This window comes from Astatotilapia calliptera, chromosome 16, assembly GCF_900246225.1.
Source record: "Astatotilapia calliptera chromosome 16, fAstCal1.2, whole genome shotgun sequence".
Classification (NCBI taxonomy): Eukaryota; Metazoa; Chordata; class Actinopteri; order Cichliformes; family Cichlidae; genus Astatotilapia; species Astatotilapia calliptera.
The window spans coordinates 15,731,372-15,757,862 of NC_039317.1; the positions used below are offsets into that span (position 1 = coordinate 15,731,372).

The 26,491-nt window shown below is 42.9% G+C and overlaps 1 protein-coding gene across 1 annotated transcript; it reads left to right on the forward strand.

Annotated features, from left to right (window-relative positions):
* Nucleotides 1–8,258: 8,258 nt before the first annotated feature.
* Nucleotides 8,259–22,662, forward strand: irs2b (insulin receptor substrate 2b). Its single transcript, XM_026144583.1, has 2 exons — nt 8,259–13,534; nt 20,234–22,662. Exons 1-2 carry the CDS (start codon nt 10,228–10,230, stop codon nt 20,236–20,238), a joined length of 3,312 nt encoding a protein of 1,103 aa, XP_026000368.1. The 5' UTR covers nt 8,259–10,227; the 3' UTR covers nt 20,239–22,662.
* Nucleotides 22,663–26,491: the final 3,829 nt, after the last annotated feature.

The following is a 26,491-nucleotide window of genomic DNA, read 5'->3' on the forward strand; positions in this document are numbered from 1 at the left end:
CTAAACCTACTGCTGAGTTAAAGACGACCAATCATCTGTCAAAGGCTTACTGTGGGATCACAAATGAAAGATGTACTGTTAAATCACGTGCCTTTAGGAAATAAGTGGCACTGACGAATGGGCTGTGCTCAAATCAGAATGTAAGTTAGTTCAAGTGAAAGCATTTTTACTCCTTTCACTGGGCTTCAGATCATGTGTTTTAGAAGCAGTCTATCCTGGAGCAGTCTAGGCGACAGCGTCCTAAACGCCGGGCAGGCATTAAATGTCAATTTACCAAATTGCCTCACTGTGACATTTGCGTGCAAACAAATATATTCTGGTGCATGTGATGCTTTTAATGTGGAAATGGGAATGCCCGATGGGTTTTCTTTTTAGTTTTTTGCTTTTATTTATTTATTTATTTTTTAAATGAAGTAAAATTAATTCAAACGTAATGGCAATGTCGGTGAGCAAGTTCCTGAATGTGATGAGGCTGTAATTAAAGCAATATATCAGACGAGCTAATAACCTTCTAATGACATCATTAAAAAAACAAAACAAGGGCTAATTTAAGATAAAAGCATTAACAACATAGTGTACTTCACGATTACCACTGTTTGTTAGTGGGACGGAAAACACGTGCACGAGGCAGATGTAACTGTGTAGATTTCCAGGATGATTTTCTTTATGCTGGGGAAAGCCCTCTTTGACTTAAGACTGCCGTGTTCTCATTTGTGACAAAGACCCATCAACATCTAATAAAAACACTTGATTGGCTAATTACACAACATGCATAATTTAACTTTATGGCCTGTCTCTTTCTTTTTTTTTCTTCATTAAAACTAGGTCCACATACACATGTGCAGGGGTTTAGTGGATTGTAACACCATTCTTGCGCGTAGCAATACATTAGTTTAATTATCATGCACATATACACACATACTGTATAAACAGATGTCGTGTTTGAACAGTGCACTATGTGTGCATTATGCATGCCTTATGGTCAGCCAATTCTCATATGTTTATGCCATGAGCTACATCGTTTTAATATGGTAGCAGTAAGTGAAGGTCACAGAAAGAGCTGGTGTGAGTGAATGCCTGTGAATATACACATGTATGAAAAGCAGGGCAAATGTGGGAACTCAACAGCCTTAAACCCCTTGTAGCTTTGAAAAACCTCAGAAAACTCAAAACCAAAACGGTGTCCTTTTGCCCGTTATGTTCACTAGGAGGCCTGAGGGAACTCGTCTTCTTTGTTCGAATTAGCAAATAAACAATATATTCATGTTCAAACCAATAATCCTGACAGCTGTTGTGACTGGTTAATGAAAGTAACAGAGTTACAGAGTTGTCACAACGAGCACTCCATATGCTGACGCCTTAAGCCTTCAATTGTACATCTGAAGCATCTGGTACAGAGGTGGTAAACCTTGACCTTTAACATCATGAGAGCCTAGCTGCTGAGATCATCCTTAACTAGTGCTAACCAGCATAACCTATATGTCTTTTTTGAGCAAACTGCTTGGTTTTACAAGCCTTAGACTCTGCACTTAACTCGTGGCTGCCAAACAAAAAAAAAGCTGTAATCCACATGCAACACTGTAATAACCTTGCAATGTTCCGCATTTTATTATGTTTTTGTGTCTGTCTGTGTCTACAAGATTTATGATAACTGGGCTAAAATCATAACGGAAAAACAATAAAAATATACCTTAAAGTGCAACTTCCCACAGAAAGACCTGAATCATAGTTTCTGTTTTGAACCTTTAAGACCTTGTCCTCCATAACTGTGTACATAGTCATGTTTTACACAGCAGCGCAAAATGAGCTAAACCTTCCATCTACAACTGGAATGCTTGTTAAATGTGTCTCACCAGATCATCAGTGATTGATTGCATCAGTGAGAAAATGGGACTTTCACTTCTAACAATAAGCAAAGCACATTTGCTCTGATCCATTTATCTAGACAGGGGGTCTGTGGGGATAGGTTTCGCGTGAACACAGGTGGGTCTGGGGGTCCTGCATGAGGTACAGGTTAAAGCATGCTTAAACACTCATTACAGTTGACGTAGTTGCGTTTGATTGCAGGGGATTCAGCTGCTTTCGTGCTACATCAGTAGCTTATTGATGGCGACTGATTTAAAGAGTTCTTTTTTGGAAGAAAAACTATAAAAACGAACAGAGCAGAGGGCTGACATATGCAATTGCATTATCACATTCCTTCAACAAAAATAACACGGGAAACCAGGATTGAAGCGTTTAGTTCCACAGTCACTACCTGCCTGTGTTTTTCCATTGTAGTAAAGCTGAGGTATACTATGACAAACAATCAACATGAACTGACATCGAGTATTTTTCCACTGCACCTCACAGCAAGGCAACAGTGTTTACTCTGATCACACGTTGGGGGTGTACTAGTGACAAGCCGCAGTAAAAGCGCGCCACCTGTGCAGCCCCTTCAGCTTTATCAATAATACTGTAAGGAAAACAAAGTAGAAGACTCCTGATTCTATCACAGTATTTAAGCCTTCAACTGCAATGATAACAGCACTGATTGATCAGCGTTAAACACATCTGTGGTGAACATGTCAGTGTTAAAGACATTGTATTTGATGTGTGGTGTATCCTCAACAGCATCCATTTCTCAATCAAAGGAGAAAGTAGTGTTAACTGTAAAGCAGCAACAGCAGGGAAGGTTTCATATCAGCCGTAACTTCACACAGCTTGGAAGTACAAACAGGAACACAAACTCCTAACCACGAGGACTCACTCAGGAAATATAAAAGTAGTGAGAGCTGGACACAGACAGAATTTTTAGAAACAGACCTATCTCTCTCCAGCCTCAGACACACAGAGAGCACAGACGCACAAGCGTAGCTGCTGCGGACGCGGCTAAAGGGGTAATCATAGGTTTGTCGTAATCTGCTCCTGCTGCCAAGCAGGACCACGGGAGAGTGGCTCAACTTTCCCCTGCTGTGAGGCTGTTGTGTAAATGCTTGTTATTATGTCTGGTTTGGCTTAGCACGTTGCAGCTAAAACGGATTGACCCAGACCTGCAGAAGTCTGACTCGACTTTGATGTCAAAGATCAAAGTTTGAATGTCATCATGCTACTCTGTGCCCAATCACACTGTAAAGGTGTACAGTTTTTTTGGCTTTTATTGTCCACACCAACACAAATTTCACCCACAACCCACCTGGCTAGCCAGATGTGAGTTGCTGCAACTTTATCCACTTCCCTGAAATGTCACTTGTTTTTACATTGTGTCGAGTGGAAAGCAAAGATATGTCTATGGGAAAGAAAAATACAGTCAGCTGCATCATGATAGAAAATAAAAACACTTGTCAGGTTTCTTTGTACAAAAGTATTCAATTAAAATCTATTTTATTTATATAGCACCAAATCACAACAACAGTCACCTCAGGGCGCTTTATATTAAAAGACAAAACCCCAACAATCCATCGACCCACTTTGAGCAAGCATTTGGTGACAGTGGGAAGGAGTAAACCCCGTTCAACAGGAAGAGACCTCCAGCAGAACCAGGCTTTGGGACGGTCAGTCATCTCAAAGACACACTGTTATTTTCTCAAGAGCTACTTTTTTCTTTTATACTTTTATACTCTTTTTAAAACAAGTATCTGTGTTTCTACTTGAGTGATAATTTGTGTGCCTCTGATGGCAAATGTAACAGCTCAGAATGAAACTTCCTGGGAGAGTTAATAAGTAACAGGAGAGGTAAAAGTAGCCCAGGGACACGACCTTTAGGGGAACAAATTTACATAAGTTCACAGAATTTATTCACAGAACTTTTTTGGTGAAGTTTGCAAACTTTTTTTATGTATTCAAAAGAAAAAAAAATTTGGTGAACCAATTTGCATGCGCAAGTCATTCATTTCGACAGGTACACTCACACGGAGGCCACAGTGGAGCTGGGAATAAACAGTCACCTTAGCAATAAATTCTTCACATAGTTTCTTTACAAAGTTACACCAACAGAAATGCACATCTTTAACTTCCTGGTTGTTTTACAACCAATTTAACATCATCTGAAAATGCTGAGCTGGTCCATGTGAGAGGAGAGTGCTGAGACTCATCAGCGCTGTGATTTACTGCTACAGGAGAGGCACATGCTCAGTAATTTCTTCACTGAAAGGGGCACGCAATGAATATGAGAAGTGAGTGAGAGTGATTCAAGCTGAATTGGCTGCAGCAAGTTTAAAAGCCAAAGCAAACTGTCAGTCAAAAAGCTACAAAGTTATTCACGTCCAGGGTTCATCAACAATACTGAGAACAGGAAATTTTATAACACTGTATTACATAATAAAAGAATTTACCATGTTTTAAAAGTGTCAGCATTTCCTTGTCTGACGTCCCATTCATGAGGAATAAACACAATGCAGTCTTTCTTCAGGCAATTGCTGGGAACACCTTTAAATATGCAATACTTACCGTAATCAGCTTTATTCATATCTGTGCTTTTGCAATTTGATTAGCCATGACACAAAATACTTGTTTGTCTGAAAATAAACCCCAATGCATATCCCTCTATATGTGGGTAGGGGGTATTTTTATCCTTCAAGCTCGAGCCCTGGGAGCTTGAGGGTCCTGCGCAGCATCCTTGCTGTTCCTAGGACTGCACTCTTCAGGACAGCGATCTAGGAGTTCTTCCTGGGATCTGCTGCATATATATATATATATATATATATATATATATATATATATATATATATATATATATATATATATATATATACATACATATGTGTGTATGCATAATGTTCTTCAGCATCTTGCTCTGCTGTACTTCTATCTTCTATGTTTATTTATTCATGTTTCACTTGAAACTGAGTCTCTGTGGGATTTTGTCCTGTTAAATAAAGGTTACATTCCAATGCTCTTTGTTTTGGCGGTACAACAGCTTATACTGGGTTATGGTTGGCATTTCTCTGCTAAGATATATGTTTGTAAGCATTTGTGTGCTTGAGTGTAGCATGAATGTGTTTGTAGAGTGAAAAAACAAAACAATAGAGTATGTGTGAGAAAGGAATGAATATTAGATCCATAAGTCAGATGAGGCTTAGTTGAAAGAACAATCAATGCATGCTACGCTCACACACACACACACACACACACACACACACACACACACACACACACACACACACACACACACACACACACACACACACACACACACACACAGAGGAATGAATAACTTCCTACACCCTCCTACACAGTTCCTTTTTAAAAACTGCTCTGTTCATTTTTGAATAATGTGTACCCACTGTACATTCATTTATCCTTCATTCACTAATATACGTGTGAACTCTCTCTCACTGACCCAAATTAAACAATATCTGCACACTGATGTGTCGTTACGCCATTGGAGGATGACGAAAAGAAATATGCTCCTATTAAGCAAACAGGCCTTCAGCTAATCAATAAATTGCCACATATCACTGTCAGCTGCCTTACTCTCTGGCCTCGGATGATCCAACTGCAGTCTGTTTTCCAAAAAACTGATGATACATTTTCTTGCATGTGAAACACACACACGCACACACATGCACACACTTAATCTGTTTATTTAAAATCCTCCTTCTGTCACAATCACTGGTTTCCCCTGTTCTGACTGAGGCAGACAGACTCATGTATCATTGTCATTTATATCTAAACAGCGACTCCTGATAATGTATAATTATGACAAATAACTGATGATGACATTGCATCTGTTTAATCAAAGCTAAACACAGCTGAGTTTTAGATGGCAGGCCGTGTGTGGCCACAAGAGTAATTTGCCGGGGGACGTGGTGCTCGTTAATAAATATGTTGCCTATGTGTCTCCGGCCTACATAAACATATTATCACTGGTTTCTCTTCTACTCACATATGCACGCTAGAGCTGCGTATACGCGATATGGCTTCTGCCCTTTCTAATTAGCATAATGAATAAATACCAGTGTCAGTGACCTGTGAAATGAGAAAAACCCTTGTCATTTCTGAGTATCTGCACAACTGAGGTTTAAAATGAAGTCATAACAATGTGTTGAGATAGGGCACGGATCGTGGCAAAGAGGGAAATTTTCACTCTGCCGTGGAGCGCCACGGTTCTTCATCAAACATGCACAAGCAACATTACACAACACAAGTGGCACATTGATTTCAATATAGCAATCTAGAACTCGAGCGCCACTCTACACATCCATGCATACCCTGTGTCCAACTTGCAGACTGATAATAACAGATAGAACAAGTCCATACCGATGAATTGGCCCACTGAGGTAATCAAAACAGTAATCACTTTTGCCGTAGCTCAATAACACAAAGATTTCCATCAGCGCACGTCATCCTTCCTACGGGTCAGCCCGCCTCAGATCAATCCCCGCAAAAATTAAGAACAAGAGAAATTTCAATTTTACTGAAATTGCTGTATTGATTAGAGAATTGAGTAAATTACTGGTGACAACATGAGACTGAGTGCAGCAATCTATACGATGCGCACCTGAGAGGAGAAAAAACAGCTTCCATTATCATTTCTTGTTAAAAGCATTGGGTTTAAGAAATTAAAGGATCAGTCGAGAATGATGTTTGTAATTAAAAGAAAGGGCAAGTTACCCAAGCTCGACAAGCTAAGAAAGTGATGACCAAGAGTGTTATTTTATTTTATTCTTAGATATTTTTTTAATTTTTCAGTCATTTAAAGGGCTTTTCTGACCTCGTTATGGTAAATATAGTGGCCCCTTCCCCTGTCGCAAACACACCTTTCTCATTTGATGGACAACATATACCAGAGGTCTTTCAGTTCGTGTCATGTTGCAAAAGAGACTTATGAACAAATGCTAACTGATGCAGCAAGATAAAATTCACCTCAGGAGAAAGCCATGTGAAATATGACTTTCTAATTGTTATAAAACTTGAATAAGAAGTAGATCTATTCACTGTCTCATGAAAAATTGATTAGCAGATGAGTCTCAGTCGCACGAGTTGGAGCAAAGCTCAAAGTATTCAGTGGCTCACACAACAACTCATGACAAGAAAACAAACAAAACTAAAACCAAAGAACTGTCCTTTACTATGAACAATAAATGACATCAGGATTATATTCAGACCACAAACATCAAAACAACACCGCCACAACAATATGAGCCAGACACTCCGGGCTTTGACTGTCATCTGTTTTGCCTTTTGACAAATAAGATGAAGCAAAGACCGGGTGAGGAGTGTGTGTGTGTGTGATGTTTAATAAACAGTGTGTGTTTGTACTGTTCATTTGATCAGCTCTTATGTAGCAGTGACTGGAGTATGACTGATCCTAATCTTTACCCCCTCCTCTCCCTCTCCCCCGATCCCTCTCCAGCGCTTGCCCTTAATCCTATCTCGTCATTTCGGTTATTGTAATCTACTTTATGAAAGCTTATGAAACTAATCGTTGCACATGGTGACAGTGCTGTGGGTGACTGAGACATTATGAGCTTCTTACTCAGCAAGGGGGCCAAGCGAAGCTGTTTGTATTTGAAGGCGAGCTGAAAGAGTCTAAATGAGATTAGGTCCTCAAAGGCAGTGGCTTCTGAGTGAACTCAGACAATCTATTAGACTTATACTCTATAAACTAGACTGTATTATGTCAGTCTTTATTTAACCTCTTGCTGTTGCTTGCTCACTGTTTACACGAGGCAAGGAATATATATCCAGAGGAGAAAGAACCACTCTGCTTGGAGAGTCACGACCTTTTCCATGCCTAAATAAATAAAACTATAAAGATGCAATGGGTCCATTGCAGGAGACGATGAGAGGGCCCATTTAAAGCTTTGTAAATCTGATTGGGTTGGCCCTTTAATTAACTTGTAAATTAATGCACCGTGCTGTGTAAATTGGAAGGTGATAAATATTCATGTAGTTACCTAAGGAAAAAGGGCAAGGACATACCACAGACATCACCAGATTGAGTTTGTGAGCAGCATGCTCGGTAAACACCCCTATTGGTATTTTACAGACAGCTAATTTGCATTTCTTATGCTTCATGGGTTTTGCAAAAAAAAAAAAAAAGAGTCACTCTGTGCCCCTGTAGTCACTTCATACCACCCCCACTCGGCTTCTGTTTATCTTTCCAATGTCAGGTCAAGCTATTATACAAGGAAAGCTGTCCTGCACTTGAAACACTTCTGAGACTCGATTCATAATTTATCTGAGATTTAAGCAACAGTAAATACTGTAAATGTTACTCAAATTGGCCGTGAAAAGTGTCCATTTGTGTGTGGAGTGTGTGAAAGTTCAGAACCAAGTGTGTGTCTGTCATGTAGGAAACCTAATATCAAGAGCCAGGGAACCCTCCTTATCCAACTGGGAGATATTTGAGCCTAGGACGTTCAGACACTGGACGCTGTTACATCTATTTATATCTATGTCTTCATAGCTGAGGTAAACACAGTTTAGAGTTCAGATAATGAAAGGAACTGCACGGAACACGCACGTTAAAGGTAATTTGAAGGACAGATCACTTGATTTGGCTGCCTGATTGGAATCTTCTCCTCATGGCAGCAGTAAAATAATTTATCCTGTTGGCATAATTGACCTCTGCAGGGCACGGTAATTGACCTTGCCGCTAAGGAGAGGGTGTTGCTGAGCCAGCACTGTGGGATTTGCAGGAAAACGGGAGTATTAACATGAGGTGGGGGGTAGATTTCAATAAGTCATCATCGTGGGATGTGCAGCTATTCAAAAGTGTTACTACAGTGTCACTTTTTACTGTGTTGGCCCAGGATACATAGCTGTCAGGACACACTGTACCTTCTCTTGGCAGCATGACGTTCCTGCTGGACGAGAAAAGAGGAGTTTCAGTCCCACAGGATGTCAAAAAGAGAATACTGGCTATCCGCAGCAAACTCAGATCACCATCCCGCCACGGTACCCAGTTTGCTCCCGCGTTTTATCATTACGCACATTACCAGCCGCTGACGCATTGAGATCAGGAGAATTTTTTGCGTCATCATGACTGCTGTGTTATATGACCATATATGGGGTACTTTTAGTTTCGTGTACAAGGAGTACTTTTAAGATTTTGTACGCTATAACCTCCTATCGCCTTAGATATTTTGGGCATATGTTCACCCCAGAATAACTGTTTTCACACCGCCACGCTCTGTTTCTGAATGGGTTAAGACAAACACAGAGATGAAGCAGTAAAAAACCCACCAAAAAACAAACAAAAAAATTGCAACTGAGCAGCTCTGGCAAACATGAATAAATCAGCAAGCAACCGCATTATGCAATAAAACACACTGCGTTCTGTGCGCTCTTGTCATTTCTTGTACTAGTTATTCCGCGCGAACAATTGGGTGCTTTCGCTTAAGAGTAAAAAAGGGGAAGAGGACGGGGGAGAATATCCCGCTTACACTGTGAATGCAGGCTTTTCTGGCTGAACGGCTCATGGGGAATATTAAATTCATGTGCCAGAGCTGCAGAGTCGACCAGGTGATGCTTGTTTACCAGTTGGAGAACACTGGAACGACTCCCTCTAGAGTTTAAATATGGTCAAAGTGTAGTGAGAGAAAAAACAAACACCCATGGTAAGAAAATTTCCGACAGTGAAACAATACCTGTAAATTATACGTGTATAAAACCAGTTACGCGTCATATATTCGGTCTGTGCATATAACGGATCTATACTCAGGTTATATTTTTCATAATCCACCCCGTAACGCCTTAAATGACGCAAATGATGGTTTTCTGAATCGGGGACATCTCGTTTGAGTAGTTGGGACCGGGCTATATCCTGCTAAAAAAAAACGTACACTGAAGCCAAACGAAGGATCATAGGAATAGGGATGCTATAAATAAAGCTACAGTCCTAACTGACTACACGCAAATGAGTCGGAAGAGGGCAGTGATAGTAGGAGGGCTCTCTCGCTCTCACTCTCTTTCCTTTCTCACTCCAGCATTCATCCCTTTTCCACCAATAAACCCAATGAGCTGAGTGCGCACCGCCCACTGTTGGTGAGTGCGTATTTTTTTCGTCTCCTTTCCCTTCTTTTTTTTAAAACCGGAGCTGAATGTGTAGATCGTCACATGTTGTTTCACCCTCTTCGGCCCGGACACCAGCAGACATGTGTTATTTATCGCTCGGCTGTGGGAGAAGACGAATTAACGTGAAACCGGCTCTGGAAGTAGAGGATTAAAAGAAAGCGAGTCGTTTCTTTTTACAACTAAAGGGAACGGAAGCATTGTGTCTGATAAGAGGAGGACGCGAGAATGGCGAGTCCGCCGAACACCGGTGATCAGTCGTTATTGGCCAGTAACGCAAACAGCGGCATCAAGAAATGCGGATATCTGAAAAAGCAGAAACACGGACATAAGCGCTTTTTTGTTCTAAAGGAGCCGAGCGAAGGTTTCCCTGCCCGGTTGGAATACTACGAGAGCGAGAAGAAATGGAAAAACAAATCGGCCCCGAAGAGAGTCATCCCTCTGGACTGCTGTCTCAATATCAGCAAGAGAGCAGACGCAAAATACAAATATCTTATTGCTCTTTATACCAAGGATGAGTATTTTGCTTTGGCGACGGAAAACGAGCAGGAACAGGAGAGCTGGTACCGGGTGCTGACGGATTTAATGGCAGAGGGGAAAGTATATGACGGCTCGGCGTCTAACTCTGCGTCCTCGCTGGTTGGCTACGACGAGTCGAGCTACGGTGTAATAACGCCGGTGACCGCCGCCTACAAGGAGGTATGGCAAGTAAATCTAAAATCTAAAGGTCTCGGACAGAGTCGAAATTTAACAGGGGTGTACAGGCTGTGTCTCTCCAGCCGGACTATCAGCTTCGTTAAGCTTAACTCTGATGTTGCCTCAGTCACCTTGCAGCTGATGAATATCCGGAGGTGCGGCCACTCTGACAGCTTTTTCTTCATAGAGGTTGGCCGATCTGCATCCACGGGTCCGGGGGAGCTGTGGATGCAGGCGGATGACTCTGTGGTGGCTCAAAACATTCACGAAACTATCTTGGAGGCCATGAAAGCCATGAAGGAGCTGTCGGAATTCCGCCCGCGCAGCAAAAGCCAGTCCTCTGGTACAAACCCCATCTCTGTACCCTCGCGGAGGCACCTGAATAATCTACCCCCGAGGCAGACCGGGCTTCCCCGGCGGTCGCGTACTGACAGCATGGCTGCGACCTCTCCTGTGAGCAAATGCTCCTCGTGTCGATTACGCACTGCGAGCGAGGGCGACGGCACCATGGCACGCACTATGTCAGTCACCGGGAGCCCCCTTAGTCCAGGGGTCCACAGGACCCTGCTGAGCAGATCTCATACCATTACTGCACGCCCTTCTCTGACGTTTGAATCTTCCACCCTCCAGCATAGTAAGTCCATGTCTATGCCTCTGTCTCCTTCTCCACCTGTGACCACTGCTTGTCCAAGCCATGCATCTTCCTGCCAAGACAGCGGTGCCCCTCGCCCCTCTAGCTGCAGTGCATCCTTCTCAGGCTCTCCCAGTGATGCTGGCTTTATATCATGTGAGGAATTTGGCTCTAGCCCTGCGGAGGCACGAGACCTCAGGTTACCGCTTACTCTCCGCAGCAACACTCCAGAGTCCCTCAAAGCAGACACCCCCCCATCCCGGGATGGCAGTGAGCTTGATGGCTACATGGTAATGGAGCGTCAGAACCAGAATGGTTACCGGTGGTTACCAGAATTTGACAAGGTGTATCGAAAGCGCACATACTCCCTCACCACCCCCCGTCAACCGAGGGGTCCTCCCCAAGTATCTTCAGCCTCCCTGGATGAGTATACTCTTATGAGGGCAACATACACCAGTGGAAGTCAGTCTTATCGCAGGTGTCACACCGCGTCTCCTAAAGGGATAAGTCTGGAGGATTACAGAGATGTTCAGATTGCTTCAAATGGTCACCAAGGCGACAGTGGCTATATGCCCATGATGCCTGGTGTGGCTCCTCTCACACCCGGGTCTAAGGATGACCCCTACATGCCCATGAGCCCTATGTGTGTATCTGCTCCAAAGCAAATCATCAACCCTTGTACAAAACCTTCCTCAATGGGGCTGGCCACGCGCATACACTCCCCCGGGGGTGTTTCTCTGGAGGACAGTGGGTACATGCCCATGTGGTGTGCAACCAAGATGTCAGTGGACAGCAACGATGGGAAGCTCGCCAATGGAGAATACCTGAATATGTCTCCTGTTGACACACAGGTGTCTTTTACACCCCCAGATTATATTCTCAGTCCTACAGGAGATCCCAGCCTCCCGCCAAGCCACAGGCAGCCTTATTCTTGCAGTTCTCTACCAAGATCACTTAAAGGACATTTGCAGCGCAGTGGGTCCACTGACACAGATCAGTATGTGGTGATGAGTTTACAGAGACAACGGATAGAAGAGGAATCCAACTACTGTCCTATCTCTTCAGGAAACTCTGCAACCAATGGCACTGTGGCAAGACCAGCCACTCCATCTTCTACTCCATCTCCTCTCAGAGTGGCTTGGATAGATGGAGGTCTGGTACACCGGAGTAGAGTCTGTCGGCCTACCCGCTTGGCTTTGGAATCCCTCAAAACACTACCATGCATGAGTGAGCACCCTCTTCCTTCAGAGCCACGCAGCCCCGGAGAATACATTAACATAGACTTTAGCAGTGTTAACCACAACACAACCACAGAGTCAAAGAGCCCTGAGTCCTCTGTAACCGCAGAGACGGGATCCCGGTCACTCTCAGGCTATGCTAATATTGATGTCAGCTCCACGGTTCAGCAGGTATCACACCAAACTAACTGTACAGACACAGCTGAACTGTTGACATGCCATAGTCTAGTTACCACTCAGCAGGAAACACAGGGAGTTGAAGAGGAGGAGGTGGAGGAAGATAAAAGCACAGAGGGACAGGAAAAGGAGAGGGGTGTTCCACAGCAAGGAAGCCTTAAGTGTCAGCCTGGTCCATTCAGTGACGACTACACTGAGATGACCTTTAGTCCTTCTGACCCTTTACCTGCTCTATGCACAACTCCCCGCCCGACCAGCCCTACTGCTTGTGTCCAGAGACTCAGCCTTGAGAGCAGCATAGTAGATGTGATGCCCCCTGTGCCCGTGGACTCTTTTCTCAAGGGAGGTCCTTCATTATCTGTTACAGTTGTAGATCCACACAGGGGGGCTAAAGTTATCCGGGCCGACCCTCACGGACGTCGTCGTCACAGTTCTGAGACCTTCTCTTCCACAACCACTGTCACACCCGTGTGCCCATCCTTTGCCAACGACACTAAACGGCACAGCTCTGCCTCTGTGGAGAACGTATCTCGCACAGTTCGTAGCTCTGAAGGACTCGGTGAGGAGTACAGCAGTCCCATGTGCAGGGAAACGTCAGCTGGCTATCAAAATGGACTTAACTACATTGCCTTAAACTTGATGGAGGGAAACCTTGGGGGATGCCGGTTAGGGGGCTGTGATGAACTCCTGAGGCTCAAGACAGCTTGTGGCTGCAAGGGGGGGCTGAATGGTTTCAACTCTAGCCCCTATGCCAGCCTGGGATTTAAGGAGACTGCTGCTGCTGCTGTGAAAGGTGAGCATTGTCACACATGTCCCACACACTCATTCATTCAGTGCATTTTCATTCATGAAGGGAGTGGCGTCAGGGTTGGAGTAGGATAGAGATCCGCCTCAGGGCAACTGTGTACTCTGCAGAGATAGGCCACACGTAATGTTGTTTGCAACACTTCTGGGCTCGTTTTCAGTCCCAAAGTTGATGATAATTACCTCTAGAGAACAAAAACAGCCTCAGTGGTTTGTCTGCAGGAGCGTCTGTGTGTCTGCCCCTTGCTGTCAGTTTGTCCTTTCCACTGCGAGTTAAAAAGCTGACACTTTATTTTTCTTGAAAGCTCTTTTGTGGCCATATAATCGTGACTGACCATCACTGCAATATCCGAGATAACAGCCTACAGATTTATGTAATCCGGTGTAGTAAACTACAGTAGCTTAGAGAAGCAAACTAGTTGTCAAGATTGCTATTGGGTGTAGGCTGTAATGTTTAGACAGGATTAGTCACCTACTTGTCACACCCAGGACACGCTGACAAATCTCGAGGCTGTGATGTTGATCCTGTTTTTAAAACTGCTTTTATTTTCTCTCAAATAAAAGCCCTGAATTAGACGGTTGAATGAAAGCGGTGCGGCATGCTGAATAACAAATGCATTCTGTGGAACATGTTGCCTCCTTGTCTTCCTCCCCTCCACACATCCCAGAGGACGCAAACTCCCCTTTATTAAAAAGTAATCTTTCTGCATCATCGCATTTTTTTTGAAACGGTTTTATTTTAAAAACTTATGGTTATCTGCCTTCACGTTTGCTGTTCCGTTTATGTGAATGGTCTGTCCTGGTTTCCTCTCAGTGACGCAGTTTTGCACCGCGTCAGTGTTTCAAAAAAACATCTGATCTGATTCAGTGACGCATGCAGCGCTACACATGATGCCTCTATGGAAGCCGCTCGAAGGCGGCAAAGAGCACTCGCTATTGGTAAATCTGAAACGGTGTGTTACACAGACCTCAGAGAACAAAACGAATAAGCAGCAAAATCCCTGAGACTCGAAGGGGAAGAGTTGTTATCAAAATATTACCTTTCGCCTCATTTTCTTTCCTCTTTCTGCTGCATCAGGGGCTTTTCATCCATCTGTAAATGCCAAGGATTATTTACACGGATGGATGACATGGCAGGGACATGTCAGAAGTTGCTGTTGTTTCTAAAGAAAATACAAAGTGTTAAGATCATAGTGACTCAGGAGTCAGTGTTCCTGATGGTGAAATACAAGAGTTTAATTGCTGTTTGCAGTTTCACAACTAAGTTGTCTCTTTGTCTCAGCTGGCTCCCCTGCTGTGAGAGCGCAGCCAGTGTGGAGCTCGGTGCAAGTCATCGGGTTCCCCAGAAAAACAAGTGAGTCAGTTGTTTATCAATTGTCAGGTACTGGGTTTCAGGACTGGAATGTGGGCAGTGTGCAAAGGTTGCTGGGAGAGGTGAACGCTCACTTGTTTTTCTAACCTGCTGGGATGAAATCAGGAGGGGAGGGGTTCTTTTTTTCACTATGAGCAACTTCACAAATTGTCAAATGAGCTGGTGGTTTTGTTGTTTGTTTCTTTTTCTTTCTTTTTTACACAGGAGACTTGTCTGAACACATGTGACTCGTGTGCACCTGAGGCACGCACAGGTATCCGTGAGAATTCGCTGTGATCTGTACATTTATGGGATTTATGGAATTTTTTATGGAATTTTTTTTTTTTAACCCGTGGTGCAAGGCTAGAAGAGCAGGGGTGGAGGAAGGAGGGAGGTGAAAGAACAATGGTGATGGATGGTTGACTTGTTTTGTTTTTCATGTATAACAAAATGGACTATTGAGCTGCTGGCAGAAGGCAGAGAGTGGGTGAGAAGGAAGAATGGAAGAAAAATGCTGAATGACAGAAAGATCAGTGCCTTCCCAACAAGCAGCTGCTGGCCTTTGCTTCGGTAACTTTAGTACATGTGGCTACAACAGCGAGGAAAGTTGTTGATACTCGCATCCAAATACACAGCATTCCGATACGAGAGGAAAAATAGGGCCCGTCTGTTTACTACAAGATGGCAGGCTATACCACATTCTCACCTTATCACTGAGTGAACCATAGTTTGCATTCCCGGTTGTATATCACACTGTCACAGGTAGATTACGAAATCACCTGTCCTCATTTGGCACTGTGGTGTGAAGGGGAAGCTGAGCGGAGGGAGGGCGTTATAAAAATGCTTGACTTTCTGTATGAAAATCCTAAAGTATGGCTCAGTTGAGTTTGTGTATTTTAAGCGTTAGAGAGGGAGCGAGAGAGAGAGAATGGGGTGGTAGTGGCGCAGTGTGGTGCGTGGCTTTCAGTGCAAGCTTTGGACTAGTGTCAGCTTCTTGAACTTTGGGCTAGTTTTTGTGAGTGGGGGATGTTACCACTGGAGCATTACCATTAATCTAAAGAAAAAGAGAGGCACGTGCACTCCTTTTACAGCTTTTTTTATTTTTGGCTCGTCCTCATATCTACTTTTAGAGTATCTACACTGCCACTTATCATATCACTATAAAAGCCTCTTTATTATCCGCCTGCCGTCTTCTTTTCCCTAACCTGTCCTCATTTATCGAGTGCTCGTCTCTCTGACTGTAAGCAGTCTTGCATGAATGCAGACAGCAGAGAAAGATTCACGCTTTCCATTTGTGGGCCCAGACCCCCCTGCAACCCCCCGAAATACAGACACACGCATTTTGACTTTGTGTGCCTCTCCCATGTGCGTACACACACACACAGGCGTCAGCAGATGGTGGAGGGGTTGGGTGTGGGGTCAGGGGGTTTGCACCTGCCTCGCCAAGCAGTGCTCACTGGTTATCTGGCCCTTCAGAGGAGAGTGACAATACGCTAATGACTGGCCGCCATCTGCTACGACAGCTACGGGAGAAGGTTGTGGGCGTGGCCAAGCACTCTCAAGGAGCTACCAACCCCCCCCCCACCTCATCCAATGCATCCCTCCCCCAACCCAAACCCCTTCTTCCTCTCTTCAAGCATTGTTTTTCTTTTCAGTAATCATGTGACACCCCACGCCACACACCTTCTCCATATTGGGGCGTTCACAGGCCTTTTGTTTTTCCTGTTGTTTTGCGACCTCAGTGGGCCGTGTCTGATTGCTGAAGGCCATAAAGGATTACCTAACAATGCACTAAAAAAATTAGCTAATCATGTCTGAGTAGAGCAGCTGACAAGACACTTTACTTCTCTTGCTGCTCGGGAGAAATCCATTACATAAATACTGCAGTTTTTTACGACTTTTATGGCTTTTTTTTGTTAATTCCAGTGCATTTAAAAGATGTCATGTGTGGCTCTGGGAAACAGTGGTGACTGTTTTCACTATGAGAAAGAGGAGTTAGTCATAAAAATAATAAACAGTTATAGCCTTAGGACTATGTTATGTTTATGAGCTGGTGGAAAAGTATGACATCTTCATGTCTGACATTTTTTTTGTTGCTGATAAAATTAATTGTGAATCATCATATACATAAAGAATTTCCTGTAGAAAGTGCACAGAGAATACCTTTACTCGGGTTTTTGGCTCCACGCAGCATTTTGAGGAACCCACAGTCTCTGTCCTCACCTGTCCTGTACACCCCTCCCATCTCCTCCCCACGCACATACGCACACAGACACACATGCACAGTGCTCCAGGCTGTCTGATACATAACTCTTTGAGCAAACTAGGGCGGGATGTTCTAGCGCTAGATGAAAACAAAGTTAACCTCCCGTATCCTCAGTTTAGCTTGGAGGTAAGAAGGATTACATTCACGTCAGGATTAAGCATTGTTTAGTAGCTTGTGTTTTTTTTTTTTTTGCTTTTTGTTTTTAAATGCAGAGGAAGAGACAGATCCTCTGTGACTGTGAGTGGACATTTTATAGTAATTATACCCACAAGGCACATTAAGTGAGTTTAGTCTTGGCTGCTAGCTAATTATACCTTTTTTTTTCCCCCCGTCATAAGCAGACCGGCTACTCATGAACTCTTTCCCAACTTTCTGACCTCCCCACTTGGTTTGTTAATGCTCCTCTGTAGAGCTGATAGTCGTACCGTTAGTTTCGTTATATTCAGTGGCTTAATTATATAAGCTTTATTTTCTGGTGCTTTTATAAAGGAGTAGTTGAAATAATTCACAAACACGCAGTTTCATATTCTCACAATTATTATTATTATTATTATTATTATTATTATTATTATTATTATTATTATTATTATTATTATTATATTCGAGCTAACCGTAAACTGAATGGTTTTGCATTTTTGACATGCTAAGCAAAACATCCAAATGTGTCAGCGGAGCTTAGGGAAACTGATTTGCTTTGGTGTTTTTTTCTTCCCCTCCACCTTTTTTTGTAGACCAAATGATTTACTGAGGAACTAATTGCCGGATTAATCAATAATCCACGTGAACTGCTGCAAGTGGATAATGTGACACGATGAGGAATGCCAAAGCTCTGTATGCAATAGTGAGTCAGCTGGATTGCCGAGTTGTGCAGCATTGTTTTTCTTTTTGTTGTTGTTTAGCTGGTCAGACAAAGGTGTGGGAGGTCAGAGGTGAAGTCAGTCAGTCAGTGTTTGTTCACTGAAGATTAGAGAGGAGGTAGTGGGGCAGGAATGTAAACAGAGCAGATCTGAGCCTGCTGATCTCTCCTTGTTTGTCTGTAGGTTCGTTTCCAGTCTACCCCACAATAAAAGCAAAAACAGTTTGCAGTCCACTTCCTTTCTCTTGAATGTTGCTCAGAGTTGCAGTTTGGAGTAGTTCCCTTTAAAGCCTGTTCATTTATCTCATTGACAACATCAAGCTACTCAAGTCTGTGGTGGTTACAGACAGAGTAACTTGTTTACTCTGACTCTGAAGCTCTAGAGAGGAGGCTGCTAATACATGCCTGTGTGTATGTGTGTGTGTCTTATTCTTGAATGGAGCATAGCTAAATTTAGCCTGTGAGAACTAAATAAATAATGAACAGAGCCCAAGTCTATGTGTGTGTGTGTGTGTGTGTGTGTGTGTGTGTGTGTGTGTGTGTGTGTGTGTGTGTGTGTGTGTGTGTGTGCGTGCGTGTATGTGCTTGTGTGTGTGTGTGTGTGTGGGTTGGGACAGGGGGCACAGACAAGAGTTGTTGGGAGGGGCGGAGGAGGAATGTGTGTCTGTGCTCCAAAAAGAGGAGGGGTAGAAGCCATTGGGTTCATTCCCCCATTAGACCTCTGTCCTCTTCTCTCAATAACATCCCCCTCCCCAAATCTTCCTGCCCACCCACGCTTTCTTCACTCAGATTCTATTTAAATCGCATGTTTCGAACAGAAAATGTGTGTATGCGCAGTCCCTATATGCACTTGCAAGATTGTCCACAAACAAGGAAGTGTGTTTATGTTCATGGCTACACCTGGTTGCTAATCTGAGCTGTTAGTGATTCAACAGTCCTTCCCGGCAGATCTCAGTCATTCTCACCTATGTGCCTGCCTATACAGGCCGTCAACTGGCCCAGCCCCTCCAGAAACAGACACACACACACACACACACACTTGACTGTTATGGTCCATCGGTCCCATGACCTCACTGCATTCCCGTTCCTCTCTGTCAGGTTGATTCTGTTACTGTGTTTTTTCCACCCCGTCCCAACACGGCCTTTCCGCTGTATTCTGCCTCTGACACCCGTGGCGATAAAGACACAGAGCTCGCTCAGCGCCAGGTAGCCTCAAGAGTGAAATCATCTCCTCTGTTATTCAAATGAACTCAGTGGTTCCACGGTTTTGCATCACAGACGTCCCCGAGCAGCAGTAAAGGTGCCCTGGCATTTCCAGTTTAGTTGTTTTTTTTTTTTTGTTTTTTTTTTGAAGCTTTTGATTGGACATCAGGATCAGCATCAATTTACATTTATAGCCAGTATGTATAGGGAAAAAAGCCCAGAACAGACGTGTGCCTGTTTGCGGTGAGAATAGCTGAGGAGGGGGGCTGCAAGGGCTGAATGAAAGGTTTGTTTTAGAGAATGACGATCACATCCAGCTTTGTGAAAACGGCTCTTGTTCACGACTGGGGAAGAGGGAGAGGAGACAGCAAATGAGGGAAGAAATGCAGCTACAGACCGTGTGTGTGTGTGTGTGTCTCTGCGTGTGTGTGCGGGTCACCCAGCCAAGACTTCCGCTCCCATTTGATAGCTCTGCATGCAAATGAAACCTCACAAACATGTACACAGGGGCAAGGGTCAGTGCAGCTTTCCACTGGGAGAAAAGCAACACTCTCAAAGACTCTGGGTTCATGGTATTTGAAAGTACATAGCTGCGGTATGTGTGGGAGCAATTAAGAATACCTGTTTGTTAGTGTGTGGGAGTGTTGTTGGCGTGACGTTTGCCATCACTGGCCTGTTTCAGCTGCACAGTGCTAAATGCCACTCTGCTTTTTTTTCCCCTGCTGTAAAAGCACCTGCCACTTGAGTGTCTACCAGCTGAGGAATACACACATACTCATACACGAAAGCAGGCCTCTTGAAATGCACTCATTCCTTACTTGGTAGCAGAGTGACCTTCCCCTCCCCTCGATTGTTCTGTCCTACATAATAAATGATGCAAACTGTATGTACACGCTTAGATTAAGTTACTGGGGGGAATATTGACTTTTTTTTAACTTATATTTCATTTCATTTCTATAAATTACATGATAAGAAACTAACTCTTTTCTTCTTCTTCTTCTTCTTCTTTCAGAATGAAGGCTGATGGGTCTTCCCAACTTGCCTCCCCCCCCCCCCACCCCTTCCTCCTCTTCTTCTTCCTGTGAATGTAGGATTTCACTTCAGCCAGATGCCGAGGTCGCCAGAGCGACAGCTGGACCTTGCGCTGTAGCCCATGTCCTTTGACCCTTCTGCCGCCTCTGGGGGTTACGGGGACAGCCATCGCCATGGAAACACGGACATTTGACCCTCCCTCCTTTTTTGTGGCACCTAAACATTCTGGTGCCATTGCTGCTGTAGTGCTAGATTTAAACAAACAGAAAACTAAAAACCGACTTTTAATTCTAAGCATAGTTAGGTAACTATGTGTCTAGGTACGTCAGCCTGCAGTATACTATGTTCATCGCTGGTATTGTTATTATCAATTATACAATTTCAACTGGCTTTCTAATGGCTTCGACCAGTAGTTGCCAGACATTCACACCTGAAAACCTGTGAACCAAACTTGGAGAGCATGCGTGCGCAAACATGCACGCAAAACCCTTCATGCATACAGATGACATGTATTTATTTATTTATCGTGTATGTGTGTATGCATTCATTGAAATGTCTGAGAATTTGTAAACAGATTGTACTGCAAAAAGAGACGGCATTTATGAACATATTTAAAATCAAAGGTAACATTTGCTAAAAAAAAAATAAACCCTACCTCAGCACCAAGTTACACAGTAGAATTCTATATATATATATATATATAAAATATTTATTTTCAAAGGTGAATGTTTTTTAAAAAGTCACCGATCCAAAGCCTTACTCCAGCCATCAGCCCCCACCTGATGGATTTTCTTTTCTTTTTTTTTAGGTTGGACCTCTAAACACGCAGTATATCAAAGATTTAACTGATCATCACAGAGACTGAATGTTCATTAGAGCCGAATGAGAGCCGACCTCTCTGAGATTAAGTTCCCTCTCTCCCCACATTTATGACTAGATTATGTATTAGAAATCCAGAGTAATATATTTATTATTGTACCTTTAAATGGAGGTATTCATACACACTAAAATAATACTTGGAGGATGTTGGAGAAATAGGTGACGTTGCATTGCAAATGCATGCAGCTGTGACAAATGTAACTGCAGCATGAGCCAGGTCCACCTGGACCTGATCATGTGAAATGTGGCCTGTCTGAGTAAGAGTCTCAGCACCTTTTAAACACTACACCAACTCACCCGCCGTTCACCTAAAATATCCTGCACACCTGACAGGACAAGGGACTGAAACGTGAATGTTTGAAGTTATTTATACAGAGCAACTGGACAGCCCAGTGTCTCACATTTTCTCACCTGATGCCTCATTGTGGAGCTCTGTCACACCACGCCAGGCAGCACTGAGCAATGTGGTACATGCAGGACTGCAGGACTGAGTCTAACTGGCTGTTCAAAAAGCCACTCGATAGCTTGAATCCATGGCCTCCACTGCATGGTCTTGCATTTACAAACTTGTCTAGATTGTAACACAGGACACACTGAATGTAGTACATGCTGTGTTCCGAGACTGGGAGCGCGCAACCCGACGAACACAACAACAGCAACAGTGAAACATGCAGAGGTACCGAATGGGAACTACAACACAGACACAAGCCGAATAAACGAAAGAAACCAGGGGAAGTATCTTATTATTTATCTGAACTCACAGGTACTTAACCTTTGCCTATATACTGTAAATAGCGCAGCGTTACATCGAAAATGTGTAAGCAAATCCTGAGAAACTTCGAGTGTTAAGTTAGATAACTTATGTTATTTTTAATGTACATAGTTAAATATTTGAGTGAACTTTCTGATACAACAGAAGCACTAATTAAGTTATAACGCTAACCAGTGGTTTTGATTTTTTTTTTTAAAAACTGATTTGGGATGGTCTTGTAAAGTGGATGCCACTATGACGACATTTTCTAATGCTGTAATTCTAAAAAACAAAAACAAGAAAAAAAAGATTTTAAAGAAATCAATAATACTTGACATAATTAATTCTTGATACTTAGGTACACCACAAATGGCTTATATGCAATATTTACACTTTTAAAAAGAAATTAGTTTACAAGGACGAACCAAATGTATAAATACTGTTAATAATGTTTGTTAAACCTTAATTCAAATTTTTGCTGTTTGTACATTTTTTTTCCTTCAATTTTGAAACGGAAACTTTTTCCTGCTTGTTTTTGCTAATCGAGCCTGTTGGTGTTTTGAGCAGTGTTTTTTGCATTTGGATAATGTTTCCAGTTTTTAATTCAGCATCAAGGTTGCGATATGGGCAATGGCTTACTCTGCTGTGGCTTTTCATTGTAAATATTTCATATCATGCACATTGTGATACTACTAAATGATAATTTAAACTTAGTTCATTGCTTTAGACAGTGTTGATTCTTTATAGACACATGCAATAAATAATATTTAAGAAAGCTATTTCTCTCTGTTGCTGTTCTCTTTCACACCCTGCATGAATAAGCGCAGGATGTTTCCTGCCAGTTTAACAGGAAAAGCTCATTATAAATGAGAAAAGTGAAGAGTGGATACTGTATATCTCACTTGTCTTTCACTTCTCCCCTTGTGTTCTCTGAGTGTATGTAAATCCATGCTTCTCTTTGAGAAAGACTGCGTCAGAAACCGGGTGTAGGCCTAATCTGGTGTTGCCTCCAGCATTAGCATTGTTATTGTTTTTCTATGCTTTCCTCCCAGTCCCCACCCCCAGCTATGGTAATTAGACCAGCATGTTGAAACAGCCCCCCTGTAACTGGGAGGGGATAAATGACACAGTAGTAAAAGAAAGATTTCTCACCCTCAGCCATATGCTATCGGATTATACATTCTCAAAGATTTGCTAATTAAATGGGTAATTAATGCTGAGAAATAGGTGTGATTGTCTACTGTGACGAGTCGTGTGTCTGGAAGGGAAGGGGTAGTTGTTTGTGCAGTTGTAGGGATATGACATGTTTGCAGAGCAAGTCATAAAGCTCAAAAGAAGGGGCGGGTTACAGAGAAATGCACAGGTAGACCGAGAGAGGCAGAAACAGAATGATAGCCTGAAGGTAGATCGCTCGTCCCAACAGCATAAGCAGAGGCTACAAGGCTAATGAGAGCAAAATTGTAGAGACCAAAGTGTGACATACACCTATTCCCTGTAAACCAAATCTCATCCATCACCGAAGTGCTCATTGCTCCTGTTCTCCCTCTTGCTTGACTTGCTCCTAACGTTTAATTAAAGACTGTACTTTATCTCATTAAATAGTAAAGAAGGGATAAAGCGTAAAGCTGCAGGCCAATTGTCCCTCCCTTTCTCCTCTGTTCTTTGCTGTCACAAGAGTCATGTTGTCACTTGAGAGAAGGAGAGGGGAAATAAAAACAGTCCGGCTTTTATTACTGTGTGCTGAAAACGCTGTACACGGAAGAAAGCCTCTCAGCAATACGGGAAACTGGCATGTGCATCCACGATAAAGATGCAAATCACAGTTACAGTAAGATAATGCAAAGTCAATGAACTTGTTTGTGAATATCATCTGCATACTTGCCCTGTGGGTGCATGTGAATATGCATTCGTATCAGCTGGGGTTGAGGCAGCATGTTTGTTCAACAATCAATAGGTCCATATGAGTAACATAAAATATCTAGTTACCCCAGGGAGTCATCAGGCTTATGGGCAGGGACCTGCAGCCGCTCCACAGGAAATGGCTCGCTTCCGGAAAGCTGTCCGGGACACCACCGCTGCATTAGTGGTCATGTGTGGGTGATTTTAAAAGCTTGCACAGTTTGTGGCCATTTGTGGATGTGTCCCCCACAACGGTCAGGCTTTAATTGGTTCATGTGACCATCTTTGGCCAGCATGCAACATATTTTCATGTCAACATAGACAAAAAAAAGAACAAAAATACAGTCACAATGTTACCTAACTAGAAGTGAAGTCTATGCAAAACAGAAGCACGTCACATTGCAGATGCTGCAATAAATTCAGTGTCACTAGCATGGCACATGTATTCACGCGTGACATGTGTTGACTGCGTGTCATATTAGTGATTCGTGTTTAATAACATGTGTAGTGATCTGTTACAGGCTGTATGTCAGACGAAAACAAGGAATACCTTGTGCTATAATGCAAACCTGTTCACTCATTTACTAAGGTTGGATTAGCCAGTGTACTCTGCATCATTAATGATAAACATGCAGATGACTAATTGGTTTGTAGGCACGGAACATTACAACAGTCACATTTATGCAATTTCATCTAAATAAATGTTTTGACATTGTTTTTTGTACCTTTCTCTGTTTTTTAAAGCTCCAAATCTGTTTGTTGTTGTTACCATGTTTTAAACGGACCTTTCCAAAGGGAACGCTGGCGTGCACTGTTAGATATTTAAGATTTGTAATATTTTCTCAACTCAAACTTTTAAATACGAATCTCTCTTCTGTAATTATCACTGAACTATTTGGATTTAATCAGTCTTTGTCAAGGCTCCCTGTAGATGCAGTCAGGTGCTGCATGGATTCATCCATATTCAACATCCTGGATGTTTCCCACAGATATAATAAGAAGGAATATGCACGTCTGCATTCAGCAATATTTTTTTTACCATATTTGTATATTGTGTGAAAGATAATAGATGACAGGCTCACGAGAGAGACAGAGTTCATACTTCGAGTTACGGCGCTCCCGTTTTACACTTGTGAGTGTTTAACTGTACGCTTGGAGCCCTGGAACACATTAACACAGTCGAGTCATCCTCTCTGTGTTTTCTGCCAGCAAACCTGCAGTAAACAAGGGATTACTTCCTCTTTCGAGTGTAATGTGAGAATGCAGAAGCGGTTTCTTCCCATCCACTTTATTTACCGTCACACAAACAGCTAGAATTGACATCCTTTGGTTTTTCTTGCCAACTAGTCAAACTGCAGTTTGCATCAGTGATATAAATAAGACATTTTTGAGAAGTTTGGAATTCTTCAGTTATATTCACAAAGATGTTTTCATTTGAGTTGAATCAGTTCATCTTAACAGTTGATGCCAAATTTGAAGAAACGATATCGGCTTCTTTAGAATGAAGAGGACCATTAAACAACCTGAAAAACAAAAAGTAGCTCCAGCCATCACTTTGAGCATAAAAACAAATGTATACTGTAGAGAACTTGTGTCAGACTTCATATAAACATATAATCAGTATTTGAGACTTTGCAAAACCAGCAAAGTCTTCATTAAGACAGTCCAAGTGTAGAAGGAGAGGGTATAGTGCTGCTAGAAAGTGGGAGTTATTTGTGAATTAGTTAACCCATAATGTTGTTTGGTTCATTCAGAATAATTTCTTTCTCAAAATTACAGGAATTAAATGAAGTTCTGTGCCTGATAACTTAAAGAGAACTTTCCAAGAGGTTCCCAGACTGTGATACAAATAATAAATGTTCAAATAATAAATGAGTCAGTACGGTGTGTGTGTGTGTGTGTGTGTGTGTGTGTGTGTGTGTGTGTGTGTGTGTGTGTGTGTGTGTGTGTGTGTGTGTGTGTGTGTGTGTGTGTGTGTGTGTGTGTGACAGAAGGGGGTTTGCCTGTTGCTTACTCTTCATCTATTACTGTGTGTCTGTGTTTGTAACTATATGCATGTGTGCTTGGTCAGCTTGTTCACTAGAAATTCCCAGCTGTTTTCCAGGTAATGTTCTCACGCTTCTTTTGCATCTCCTGTTTCTCACACTGGCTGCTTTGACTATAATCCCTTCCTACAAGCACACATGCACGCATGCACGCACGTCCGCATGCATGCACACACACATGGCCCTGCCTTTTTAACTGGCCACCAGGTGAACAACAACAACCCACCTGACACACTCAAACAAACTCACACCCCTTCCTGCCTCTGATGATAGAGAAGAAGCCACAACCAAAATGGGATGGGAGCGGGGGAATGAGCACACAAACAAACAAACACACGCACGCAAACACACACACACACACACACACAATGGGGGACCAAAATGTGAAGCGGGTGAAAAAAGGAAGAGGCAGATGGGAAAGGTGGAAAGACAAAGACTGGGACAGAAGAGAACGTGCAGGAACCAACAGGATGAGCTCATGCCCTCTCCTGGCACTGCACACTTGGTGTGACTCATACCAAGCAGGTGTGTCTGCATGTGTGTTTACATCTGCCGATCAGCTCAGGGTGTGTCCTCACATTATCGTGCCGGTGAACATGTTTTTTCAAGCACAGGTAGAGCTATTCATTACATGAGTGTTTCAGCGGGTTGACTTGTTTATCGT

What these genes read in the sequence shown, in the direction of transcription:
- irs2b (XM_026144583.1), top strand. Translation starts at nt 10,228, where the DNA reads ATGGCGAGTCCGCCGAACACCGGTGATCAGTCGTTATTGGCCAGTAAC.